The sequence below is a fragment of the Gavia stellata genome, chromosome 1 (assembly GCF_030936135.1).
Source record: "Gavia stellata isolate bGavSte3 chromosome 1, bGavSte3.hap2, whole genome shotgun sequence".
In the NCBI taxonomy this organism is placed as follows: domain Eukaryota; kingdom Metazoa; phylum Chordata; class Aves; order Gaviiformes; family Gaviidae; genus Gavia; species Gavia stellata.
Window position 1 is genome coordinate 26,420,391 of NC_082594.1, and position 13,672 is coordinate 26,434,062.

General features: G+C 36.1%; 1 protein-coding gene across 4 annotated transcripts in view; it reads left to right on the forward strand.

The window, feature by feature from the left end:
* Positions 1 to 13,672, forward strand: part of NBEA (neurobeachin) — a 516,023-nt gene that overhangs the window by 259,020 nt on the left and 243,331 nt on the right. For all 4 annotated transcript variants that reach the window (XM_059826681.1, XM_059826675.1, XM_059826690.1 and 1 more), the window contains one exon: positions 6,310 to 6,374. In XM_059826681.1, the coding sequence (XP_059682664.1) occupies positions 6,310 to 6,374 (65 nt within the window). The remainder of the gene's footprint in view (positions 1 to 6,309; positions 6,375 to 13,672) is intronic.

Genomic DNA, 13,672 nt, shown 5'->3' on the forward strand with positions numbered 1-13,672 from the left:
TTGTTGCCGAGGCAGTTGTTCTTTCCCTCCCCACCCCCACCAGTGTCTCTCACTTGTTTTATAGAATTCTGGAAGTTTTCCAAAAGGTGATCACTTTGCATTATCTTTTTTTTTTTTAGCTAAAGGGGTGTCAGAGAATTTTCTTGCACTAATTCTTTGTCCATGTGTGGAATGTCTTCCAGCTCCATCTCAGTCTTCATCTCTTGGCCATCTGCTTCTGATAATGTAACTTTCAAATGGGAACCATCAGTGTAGTCTTTCCTACTTGTTGGGCAGTTTTACTTTCTTGATTATTCTGTGAGATGTCCTTCCAGATCCCTGTACACTCAGAAAACTGCTTCTGTGTTTTGCCTTTAGTAATGAGCAGAATCTCTTCTTCATGATGACTCTGGTATAAGTAAGATATTGAAACTTCTGGTCCTTTCTCTTGCCTGTCCTTGTCAGAGTATTTTTGTCAAAAAATGTCAAAGACTACGTTTATTACATATCAGTGAGATGCTGATCTGAACCTCTTCTAGATTCATGGCCAAACAGGCAGGATCAGAAAACTGTAAGAATTACTTTCCCCATATCCTAATATGGCAAGGTGCCTTCTGTATTAAGTTGCCTACATTGAGAAGGATTTTAGATCAGAGGAAAATACCGAGAAAGTCAGAAAGAGTCAGCTGGTATTTCTTAAAGGGCCGAGAAAGGGTACAAAAGCTCATTATTGCAGGCCATCTTTATTAATAAATATACCGTAGTTTGGGGGGGATTCATTATATATATAATGAAGACAATGTGAGGAGTAGTCTTCTGTTAATCAAAAAGTATTCTCTTTAACGGTGCGTTTTGGAAGACTTCAAATCAGTTATCCACCTCTAACATCAAAGATTGAATAAGTGGACTGGCTTTTAGATTAATAGCCATACGTAGCAACACATGTTGTTAACAATAATTTTAATGTCTCTTAAATTAAGAACTATTTTTCCGGTCAGGAAGGAAAGTCTAGAAGTTATGGAGATGTGTGTATTTTCTAGCACATATCTTCTGTCTGCAGTAGAAGATATGCAGAATTTCTACAAGGTGATTAAGGTTAATACTGTATCATCTAAATAAGTTTGGCCATTTACCTAGTGTTTGGATAATGTAAATCTTTTTGCAATTCTGGATTTTTTTTTTTTTCTCTTTTCTTCTGCGATACCAATGAAATGTATCTCTGGGAACATTTGACTTAATTTCCAAGATAAATTGGGGAATTACCACAGGTGATCAGAAGGGCAATGGGTCTGTGTGTTTCTAAGAAAGCGAAAAATTAACATATTACTCCAAGTCAAGAAAATAAAGGAAAAATGAGGCTTTAGTCTTGTGAAAGTGAAATCTGAAACTTCCTATTACCTTTGCTGCATTGTTAAAGTCATATTCACATAAATAGTCTTGTGAAAGTTTCACATTCTTTTCCTTTCTGTGATTTGGCCAGAAGCCCAGTGTATTCCAATACTTGCAGATTTGCCTTCCAGGAGGATGTCGTCAGTCATTCTGCAACTTCCTTATTGTGGGAAATAGTCACTTTTAAAATGGATGACCTATCATAAAATCCTAAAATTGATCCCAAATTTACTTGAAAGAGTAGACCAAAAATACATTTTATTTATCATCTATCAGCAGTATACACGTGAGTATGAGAGAAGGATAAAGGCAGTAAAATTTGAGTTCTTAGATCCGATTCTCATTCCAAACAATAATGGAAGGTTTTAAGACTCCAGTATCTTTAGCTCAATTCTTGTAGGAATGGTAGGGACAGTCCTATGATCTTAAAAACTGTATAATCTTCTCAAAAATTTATGAGCAATCTGGTCAAAAATTTATGAGGCTGTATCTTGAAATCAGTTGGGTTTTCTGTTTTTACCTACTTTTAATGGACATGGTTTGCTGCCATCAAGAAACATTTCCTTCAATCTTGTAACATTTCCTTTGAATCTTTCCTCTTAAGTGAAGTAAAGCAACTTATTGGTGATTTTAGAAGGTAACTTCACAACATGGAGTTCAAACCCAAGCTAAATTACATGCATGTTGTGAATTGCAAACACATTTTTATAAAATTTTCCCTTCCTTATCCTGATAAAATGTAGTACCTGTTCACCTGTACAAGACTTTTCTCCAAACATATTCAAGGGTCCAGAAAGAAGAGAGTCAGTATAATAGAATTTCATTTGTCTCAAGAAGTTGTGATTAAAATACAGTGATCGAAGAATTGAGGTATCAACTGAGTTATTAATACCTTAGACTAGAAAATTCAATAAATATTCAATATGACAAAAAGCAAAAAAATACTCAGATTAGTTTAAGATGTGGAGAAGAGAGAATTCCAAAAAAAGCTACAACTTATTAAGACAGCGGCACCTGTAGTGGAAGAATTATTGTAGGGTGATTACTACACCAGTTGTCTGTCCATTCAGTAACTGCAGTTTGTTGAGAAACTTGTAATTTGTGACACAATTTTAGACTTCCTTGCAGAAATTGGAAAGGGTGAAAGCTCTTATGTAAATTATGAAAACTCTGAGAATCACTATTCTTTTTTTAATAAAGATATTATGTCAGATTTATTATTTAATTTTTAATACTATTACAAGATTTTTCTAAATAAATTTTCTAATCATCATGAATAAAAATTTAAAAATTATTGTAAGCAAAGTTTGATTTGGAAAGAAGTATAATGCAAACTAAAAAAGTTCTTAGCATGCCAAGCCTAGTTGTTCCTCTTTTGCTCCTTCAGTATTGTTTTTTACCTGTGCAAATTTTCTGGTATCAATTTAACATGTTGCTACATTTGTTAATACTGTCCAGCCTCTTTTTTTTTTTTTTTTAATGTACTGGGGAATGGAGGATTTTGAAGAAATAGGACTAGGAAAATACACTCAAAAGTAAAAATTGTAAGAATATCAGAGAGTAAGAAAATGTACATCATGATTTGAAAGAAGAAAAAAACCCCTGAATTTCAAGTAATATCTGTACTGTGTTACGGTTCATTATTTAGAAGCTTTAGCCTTTTATTCTCATCCCAGTTTTATTCATCTCCTGTCCTCCTCTGCATGGACAGTTTCATAACAGGATTCATTCTGAACCTTCTGTCAAGGAATGTGTACTGAGGCTTTCTGGATGCAGTGATGCTTTTCAAGCAATCATAGAAGAGAAGAGGAGGACAAGTTAGGTGGAGGCAGGGGGGGTGGCAGTTACCAGTATCCTAATCGTTTAGTACATTTTTGATTTCTTAAATAGAAATTTGCATAATATGAAATATTTAGAACATAGCATAGCGGACAGTAATTGAACTGAATGTCTAAAGTTGTAACATTTAGTTATTGTGTATGAAGACAATTTTTTTATTTCTTTCAATAAATAAAGTTAAAAATGAAATTTGTTATCTTCATTCTGGTTTTTGTACAAAGAAGTGGTAAGTGTCATCATTCTTGAACACTGTGTCTCTGAATATGCCTCTATCCCTGAGTCTTCTATATCCTACCTTATTCTGAGAGATGCACTGCTGGCAGTAACAGTCATCCCCACAGCCCTATCAAGCAGGAGCCCTTGGGAAGAAAGATCAACGCATCCTTCTTGTATAGAAGAAATTCTCTGGTACACTGTTTTTTCGAAGTCGTCAGTTACTTCAGCATGTAATCAGCATCAGCATTTTTGAGGCACAGAAAAGTCTCTCAGCTCTTGTTTTAAGTCCCAGAAGAATCAGGATATGAACTACACCAAAACCACCTAAGATGTAGTGTAGTCATTCAAGCACTTAGCTGCTAATAACCAAATGTCTATGCAATGATTCTACTTGCCTATAGCATAAATTTTCCAACCACCATCACTGTGTCCATTGCATTTGGTGTTTATCTTTCTGCTTCTTGCATCTTGAGGGTGAGAAAGATTTTCTGTGGAATCTATGATAACGTAAACAAAATCGCTGCATGTTCTTTGAGCGTATAACTCCACATCTTAATCCAGTTCTTAAAGTGCATACAGTGATCTAAATGGCCATTGCAAAGGCAACTGTAATGTTGGCATTTCTAAGTATTTCAGTTTATTGTTTGGGACTTTTAAAAAGAAACTGAGTAAAAGAAAACAAGGTGCCTCTTCACAAGTACAGTTCACCTCTGAGGACCATGAATCTGTTATATTAAATTATACCTAAAACTGAGAGGAAATTATAGTAGTAATAATTATTCCCTTATTTGTGGATTAATGGAGGGTTGAGAGTTTGTAGTGAAGTTTGTAGTCGCGAATTTGTAGTGAAGCAATGCATGAACCATGAATCCTGGTTTCTTTCTGGTTCTGCATCATGTTTTCCACTAGTTTTTAGCAGATAACCGGGCAGGTTTCACACATTGTTATCATGAATAATTACTTTGGATAAATTGATGAGATTTTCCACCTATGGAGACTTAAAGATACTTGTTTGCTTCCACATATATATTTAATGGCTTTTTAGGTACCTTAAGATATCTCACCTATAATCCAGTTAGACATTTTGGATGTCCTGCAGTATCTGAGACATTTGCAGTGAGCAGAAAGATCTGACAAAAGCCTTGCAAGAATCTCTTGGTCTTTTACAGACACAGGTAGACCCTCTGTCTCTCTTAAAAAAATTAATTAGCATGCTTTCTTCTAGCTGTCTTAGGAAGCCTTTTTTTTTCAACTTCTTTCCTGAATTGTAGTCACACCAGTTCTACTTTCCTGACTGCAGAGTCATAGTAGCTGTGGTGCAGAAAAGCATCTCAAAAGAAAATGCTAATAGGGTTTTTTTTTTTACAGTAAAAGAATCTGATTAAAAAAAGAATAATGCTACACCTCAAATACTATCTCTAACCCAGACTATTGTTTCTTAAAATGGCACTAGGTGCCTATGTTGAGGCAATCGAATCCTTTCCTTCTTAGTTTCTCAGGGTGACTTTGTACTATACTAAGGTGATTTAATTGTGTCCAAAAATTAGATCATTAGGCTTGCTTCAGTTACTGGATTTGGAAAAGAACAAAATCAACAGCACTGAAGAAAGGACCTGTTATAATGGTTTTCTAGCCCTCAAGCTAGAAGCTTGAGTGCTGATACTCCATCTTCCCTAATCAGGACTTACCTGCTCAGTAATAGGTTAAGACTATGTTCATTATTTGGGTATTTTAGTAGCTTGCCTTTTGTGAAACCAATCATGAGTACAAGATTATTGTCATTGGGCTTTTTTTTAAGATGCATGACTTGGTCAAATCTGTGAATTTTCATAGGATCAGTAAGAAGCACCTTGCTGATTAGTGACTGGTTTTCACCACTATTCTTTAAGAAAATGTCCTTATCTGCGCAAAGCTGTCTTTTTTGCCCATATCAGGAAACAAGCATTGGGAATTTCTGCCTGATCTTTTAGTCCTGGAAAAAAGGAAATGTAAAGCAGAATAGTTCTGTAACTGTAACTCTCTCTACCCATTTTTGTTTATAACATGAAGTCTCAGACTAGAAAATTTCTCTCTGAACTGTAATCCAGCTAATGTATTTTGATTTTTCTTCTGTATGATGAAAAGGAAATGTTTATTACTCTTAAAGAAAAATTTTAAGGAATTATCCCAAAAGAAAGTAATCTTTACTTGCTAGAGAGATATCTCGACCTTTTTTCTTCTCAAGTATCAAAAGTCTCTTGGTGTGATAGAGGTGGTGGGTTGTATGGCAAAAACCTGTTTGTAATGCATTGAGAATTTTCTCGTTAACTTAGTGGTATATGAAATAAAAGTTGTTATCTTTTAATATCTAAGTGGTTTATCTTGGAAATCCACGTTAATAGTAAAAGAATTTAAAAACCTCTGTTACTAGTGACTGATTTTGCTTTCACTTATAATGGGGAAGAAACAAAGATTGAACTCAAGGCAGGATGGAAGGTACATAGATTATTGCCTGCCCTATATGATAAAATGTACAAGGTGTAACAGTGAAGCAAAGTGAAGAAACTACTGCTGTTGTACTTCGTTGCACTTAATATGTTCATTGGGCAACTATGAATTGGAGAAACGATGTGTTTTCATGTTCTGTAGACAAGGAAACTAAAGCTTACTTAAGGGTGAAACTGAAAACATGACCACCTAAAATTTACTTGAAAATCAGAATTAATTACAGTTTTTAAATTATCAGATCATTCTTCTTGGGGGAAAAAAAAAAAAAAGAAAAAATAGAAAAGCATTAAATTAAGAAGTTCAGCCTAAATTCAAGCTCCTTAGGAAGTCATCAGGGTCAGCTTCAGAAATGTGGTTTGAAATCTTGGGTTTTGATCATGTTATATTTTATCTTCTTAGGAATGGCAAAATTCTATTCAGAAGAATGCAGGACTTGCATTTATTGAGCTCATCAATGAAGGAAGGTAATTAATTTTAAAGCTTTTGAACAAGTAGTCATTTTGCATTTATTCCATTGGGTGATAACACTTCCTCACCATCTGTTCCAAAAAGATTGTGAAAAGGCCATTTTAATTAAGAGATTTATTGTATAGATACTCTGTATAGTAAATATTTAACCTCAAAATGTGTAAATTCTGAAAATTTTGTTTATTGACAGAAGGAAATAGAGCTTCCATGAACTGTATATAGGTTTGGGTTTATTTGAGAATTGTACCACCACTTTCCAGAGCAGCAAGGTTGTTTTACCCAGACAGTCCAGGGAGCCCAATCTGTAAACCCATCTGCTGCTCCATCTGTTTTAGGAGCACAGCATTCACTGTACAGATGCACTTCTCTATACTATCAGTTCATGAGGAATTATTTTATCTAGAATTTCTGGTCCAGTTTGAGTCCTGTAAAACACACAGGACATTATAATTATAAGAGCTGCCTTGCTTTTGCAAATTGTTAAGATACTTTATTTTCAATCCTCAAGTAATTTTAATGTTGTGACTGTTTATATCTTCTACTCTGTTCAATGTTTGTCAGTACTTCCAGCCAGCAAGGTGGGCAGCAAAGTGGGACTCTTTGGCCTTTCTTGTAGTGGAATGCCAGAGACAAATGGAGCCACTTGTGTAATGTGTGTGACTTGTATTGGCCAGTACATTAAATCCATTTAAATCTAGATGTCTTGATATGTGCAGTTGAAAAAAATATATAGCAATATGAGAGATTTTGTCATTTTATGTGTGGTTTCTTTTTTTCACCAATAGTATGTCATTACCAATAGTAAAGTATCAAATCTTCTCTTTATTATAGGATAGTTTTTGTCTAGCTGATATTTCAGTGGTTAAATCATGCATTCATTTAAAAGGAAGACTAGAAAACATCAGCAATAGGAACATAGGAACATTAGTATCTGGAAAACAGGAGACTATGGCTTTACACCCAGCTTTTGGTTGGTGTACATTTTCTGAATGCACACAAAGTTACACTGCAGTATAGCAGTTGGAAGTGTAGTCCTTTCATTGGAAATTCTTGCTGCAAAGCAGTAATGTGAGTTTGCGCCATAATAGGGCTCGCCTGAGTGGGTCATGTACTGCATATTATACAATAAATATTACATGGTAATAGACTGAATAATTAGAGTGAGCTTATGTTCTCGGATAGTAATATAGAATCCCATTTTGACCCTTTTTATTTTCTCAAGCAGGCAAGTGGATTCAGATATTATTGCATGCTCACTATCAATAAAATCCTCATTCTGAACAAATCCTACATCTGCATATTTTTAGCAGTTACGTATTAAGACAGCAGTGGACCCTCCACTCCCCTCTAACAATAACTTTTCAAAATGAAGTAGTATTTAAAAACTGCTGCTTAAATCCAATCAAAGGAATGTCTAAACAAACTGCCCTTAGACACATGTTCCTCCATATACTTTGGTCAGAAAGGTGTTTTAGAATAAGTGTGTGTGCATTACTAGAACACTCTTCTTTGCAATCAGCCCATCCGTTTTTAATTTATCATTTGGGGTATAAAGATAACAATCCTTTAACTGGAAATTGTTATAAATATTTATTCTGCTTAATAGCTAAACTGGTGAACGCAATTCATCAATCATAGCTAGAGAATGCAATTGTGCAGTTGTCAACAATTAACAGGACATAAACAGTTGATGAATGTGCAGCTGAATTAAAGTGCTCCCTAGGATAACCTGAAATTATAAACTGGATCATTTAAAGGAATCTAACAAAGGATCTTTATAATTAAAACAAAGCAGAGTTAATGGGATGTAAAATTGCATATAATAGCTGTGCAATAATGATTGAATTTTAAATTATTAAAAGCAAAATGAAGACTAAGAATATTTTGAAGGACTTCCTGGGTAAGATTTTGTGAGACCTGGGTAATAAATCAACAGTTTTGAGAAAGCTTTTTCTTTTGAGCATGGAGGAAAAGATTTAGATGTAATGCAATGTAAATTAATAACTTCAGTTAGATGCCTGTCTCTTTTAATACACAGATGCTATAAGGTGATTTTCTGAGTACCTAACTTTTGTTGTTTCTGCTTGAAATAATTCAAGTGCCTTTCTGATCTTTGACTTTATTAGAAATGTTCTGAAATAAAATATTTCAGTTTAGTTGTAGTTAAAAAAAATAACATCTATATTCCTGTCACTTTAATAAATTGCATTTTCATTTTGAATCAGTTGATTTACTGTGTTTGTTTCTCTTTTTTCTTGTTTTAGATAATGTTTTGTTAGGAAGGTCTGAATGACACATATTTGTAGAATTCAGCATACAAACACTCTGATGCAGCTTTCTAAAAGTAGGAACTGTTATAACAGTTTTTAGTATAATAAGAGTATCTGATTATAGATTTAAATTAATACTTTCAAGGAAAACATATGCAAAGATATTTAATTTGGAAGTGTAGAATAACACTGTCTATAATATACCTGCAAGATTTAGAGACATCCTGGTTATGATCTTGAACTTTATGCTTCTTTTTAATCAGTCTCATGCTATGAATATGTGATGTTGAGGGAATCAGACATGTCAAGAACTTCACTGATAGCAGCTTAATTAGGATTTCAGATTTACATTAGGGTATACACATAAGTAGGCTTCTTAATTTAAGAGATGGATGCTTCTGCAATGTTGGCAGACATGAAAAGAGTTCTTTAGGAACGATGTGGGAGGGAGATTACAACCCACATTTAAGTGGGGTGGTGATGGATGAGGTCAAAAGAAAAGGGTGCTGGGTGACAAGACAAGAGATTAGATAGGAGCACCCACCTCAGGTAAATATGTACACAAATGCATACAGCTTGGGAAACTAGCAGTTGAAATTACTCCACATGCAATCACGAAACTATGACATCACTGGAATGAATGAGATTCGGTGGGACAGCCTGCACTGCATGACAGAAGCACTGCAACAGACAGATACAAGTTCCTTGTGGAAGACAGGCAGAGAAAGCAAAGAGGGAGTGTTGCCTTCTCTGTGAAGGAGCAGCTCAGTTGTATGGAGCTCTTCCATGAGGTGGATGACAGTCTGGTTGATAACTTGCAGGACAGGATGAGAGGAGAGTCCAGTAAGGGTGACGTCGTGGTAAGAGTTTGTTACAGACCACACATTCAGGGTGAGGGAAAGGAAGAAGCATTCTTTAAACAATTTGAGGAAGTATCTGGATCACAAACCCTAGTTTTCATGGGGATCTTTAACCTTTCTGACATCCTCTGGAGGTGCATGCATGGTGGGGTGCATGCAAGGTGGGATGCATGCAGTCAAGAAGATTTCTGGAGGGTGCTGGAGATGACTTCTTGATACAAGATGAACCAACTAAGAGTGACACACAGCTGGATCTGCTATTCACTTGCAAGCAAGAATTCATTTTGGATGTGGTAATTCATGGCATCTTTGGCTGTAGTTACCGTGAAATAGTGGAGTTCAGGATCCTGAGGGAAGTAAGGATAGAGAGTAGCAGAGTGCAGACTTCATGAGTGCTGATTTTAGCTTATTCAGGAAACTAATAGGTAGGATCCCATTGGAGGCAGACGTGGAGGTCAAGGGAGCTCTGGAAAGGTGGCAGGCCTTTAAGTACAGCATCGTCCAAGTGCAAGAACAGGAAAAAAAAATCAGATGTATCAAGAGACCGGTTGGCTAACCAAGGAAATTATAGTAGAGCTCTGGTTCGAAAAGAGAGTACCCAGGAGGTGGAAGTAGAAGCAGGCTAGAAAGGAGGAATTTAGAAACGCTGCTTGAACATGTAAGGAATGTTGTCAGAAAGGCCAATGCTCAACTGGAAATGAGACTTGGAAATATATCAAGTGCAACAAGAGCTTCTACCAGTTCATTACTACTAAAAGGCTGACCAAAGAAAATGTGTTCTGTTGTTGAACGGGACTGATGATTTAGTGACAGGTGAGACTGAGGTGCTCAAAGCCTTATTGCCTCAGTCTTCACCAAAGTTTCTCAAGCCTCTGTCTTTAGTGAAAGGGTTCAAGGAGGAGAACCACCTGCAGTGGATGAGGATTGAGTCAAGGATTCCTTGAGACAACTTGTCCCATACAAATTCATAATGCCCGCTGGGTTACATCTGATGGTAGTGAAAGTCCTTGCAAGGCTGATCACTGTTATCTCTGAAAGGTCAAAGAATTTGGGGCAGGTCAAAAATGCCTGGAGAAAGACAAATGTTGCACCCATCTTCAAAATAGTGCAAAAAAGCCAGAGAAGTATAAGGTGGTCAGCTTTTCTTCTGTCCCTTGGAAAACCATGTAGCAAGCCCTTTTGGAACACATATCTAGCCACATGAAGGAGAAGGTAATTGAGAAGAGCCAACATGGATTTACAAAAGCTAAACCATCCCTGACAAACCTGTTTGCCTTCTAGGATAAAACAACTAGATTTGTGGACATGGGGAGAGCAGTGAACATCATTTACCTTGACATTGGCAAGGTTTCCACACTGTGTCCCACAATACTTATGTATCAGAACATTTTCTGAATGGATGAACAACTAAATAGGTAGAAAACTGGCTACCTAATGGGGCTCTGAGGGTTGTGGTTAATTGGTCATATTCTACCTTGATGCTTTTGACAAGTAGAGTATCTCAGGGATCTATCCTGCCTCAGAGATGTATTTTACAGATCATTATCTACTAGTCTTTCAGAATTGGATTACTATCCTCAACTTCTGTTTCCTTCCCCCTTCGTGTTTTCACAACACTCACCTCTTTAAACAGATGACCTTGTCCTTTCATTTAAAATAATTTCCTTTATTTTCTAGAGAATTTCCTCATTTTAAATAGCAGGAGTAGTCTGATGATAATATAAATTTGAGGAAACATGAGACTATATTTCATCTCAGATTTAAAATTGTAAGCTTTGTTTCTGTAATTTCATCTCTGAACCTAAGTCTGCTTTCTGCCTTTAGCCATGAAAATACATACTTCTGCATATTCACCTACCTGGACCTCCAAGCGTACTTGAAATTCACAGGAGTCCTTTTTCTTTTAAACCTTGTTTTGTTGTGAGTTTTCACTAATTTCCTGGAAAGAATAGCAGAATGTTTAAATAGACTGGAAATTTGTGTTTGTTTAAATTTAGATGAATTGCTGATTAAATCCTGAAAGGAGGCTAATAAGGACTTACATTCTTTCCATGTTACCTCAGCAAGCATTTTTGGGTAACTGCAGCAAATTTTCTTTTGGACATCCTCTGTTGCAGTTTGGCAGTTCTGATATGTTTGGTTTGTGGTGAATGAGTTTACAGTCGTTATTCACTGTATGCAATACTTAAATGTTCAGGCCCTGTGTTAAAAGGTGTATCTATGGTGCCATTTGCCGTATTTGATTTGTGATGTGCATTTACAGCTGGATCACTAGATACCCCTTGAAGAACTCATTTAGTGGTTGGGTCCAAGAGGGATGGAGAAAGAATGCTGTTCCTTGTTTCTGTCTTGACAATGATCTTGGTCACAGGAACCTTGAGGTCAGAATGGGGAGTTCACCTGAATCATCCAGGAATGCAAGATACTTAATCTTAAGACATCATGGATATTATGTAGCTGAGGACTACCAGAACAACTTGCAAAGGATTCCAGTCTGATATTGAAAATCCAATATATCAAATCCAGGAAGAAAATAACACTGGGGGAGCAGTAGCATTCAGATACAATATATAAATAAGAACAAAGTCTGTTGCTGTATTGTCATCCTCGCCAATTTTAACTTTTGATTGGAGGAATCCTTTATCAACTGTGAGTGTCTGTTTTATGGAAGTTCATCCTAAATGTCATCTTCCATCAGTAGAAGATTCCTGTCATAGATTAGATAGTTCTGTAAAACTGGGCACTGAGTGTCTGTATGTCTGCTTCAGCTGAGGCATGAGCTTGACTTCCCTGTTAGATGAGCTTTCTTATAATCTCATTCTATTTACTACAGCTGTCCTTGCTCTACCTCCAGAGTAATAGTCAGTTTGTGTTAGACAAAGCATACATTGTTATGGTAACCGTCTATCTATTTCTAGGGTCAGTACAGCTGGAGTTCTTAGATCTGTTTGAGGTTTTGAGGCATCCTCTCGCCTTCTAACCTTGCCTGATCCCGTCATATCTCAAAGCTGAGGCTGATTCTGAGATGCAGGCCATTTCAGTTGTAACTGCTGGTCTTGGATGTTTACTGGATGGTCACTATTTCAAAGAGACAGATTGCTCTTGATTTAGAAAATTCTTATGCAAAATAGAAAGTCTTTATGAGGAGTGGAATAGATTCTTTGTAGTCAACTCTGAGTTTCACTGAGTCTGTTATAGCTTCTGTGGAATTTCTGAAACATTAACAGTCACCCTTCATGAAGTTTATCTTGCCAATGCGTTCATGTTGTAGTCCAGTAGCCAGTCTTGCATGCTGTAGTTTCAAACTTTTCTTTAGTAAATTCTTCATCATTGCCCTTTTGCTAGAAATCAGACCTCTGGTTAGACATTACCTTCTAAAGTTTATAGGAATTTACTTTCAAAGTATTTATAGCAGTACGGCACCTTGTAGAACTTCAAACTCTTCAAGTTAGACCAGTTTATGAATCCTGGTATAGATACCAAGTGCAACAATAGGTTTCATCTCTTATGAATGCCATTAAGAGTAATAATTGTAAAAACAACTGTGTTTGGTGAAAAAGTGGCATATTTCCAGGCTGCTTCTTGGAAAAATTAAGCTATGGGCATCTGATGAAAGTAAGTCAGAGAAACATCTGTTTCCCTGGACATGTGAGTTGGCAGAACTTCAGGAATGAGTAGAGGAGGCAAGACCCTAGCTAAATTATAACAAATGTTCATTTTGTAATCTGTTTTGAAAATTGCTGCTTGGGAATGATCTGCTTTTTTAGTTTATCTCAAATGAAAGAAAGATTGGGTAACATAAGCACAATTGGTTTATCTAGCAGCATAACAGCTATGAGCCCTCTTTCTCTCTGTGTGAGATTATTACTAGGAAGAACTGACTGCAGGATAGCAAAGTCGGTTTAGAATAGTTACTGAGATATGAGTTTTCACCCTTCAATTCTGATAGGTGTACAAATAGCACTGTTTGTCACAACCTATCCCAATCCACATCTAAATGTGTTACAAACATTTTATGTTTTTTACGTGTTTCCAAGACAGTTTGGGTATAGTCTTATCATCGTCTGCATTTCCAAAATACTAAAAAAAAAAAAAATTCTCCCAGGCTTGACTATTTACCTGAATGACTTCTTGGAATGTGGAACTCCACAATCCAGCCTTTTT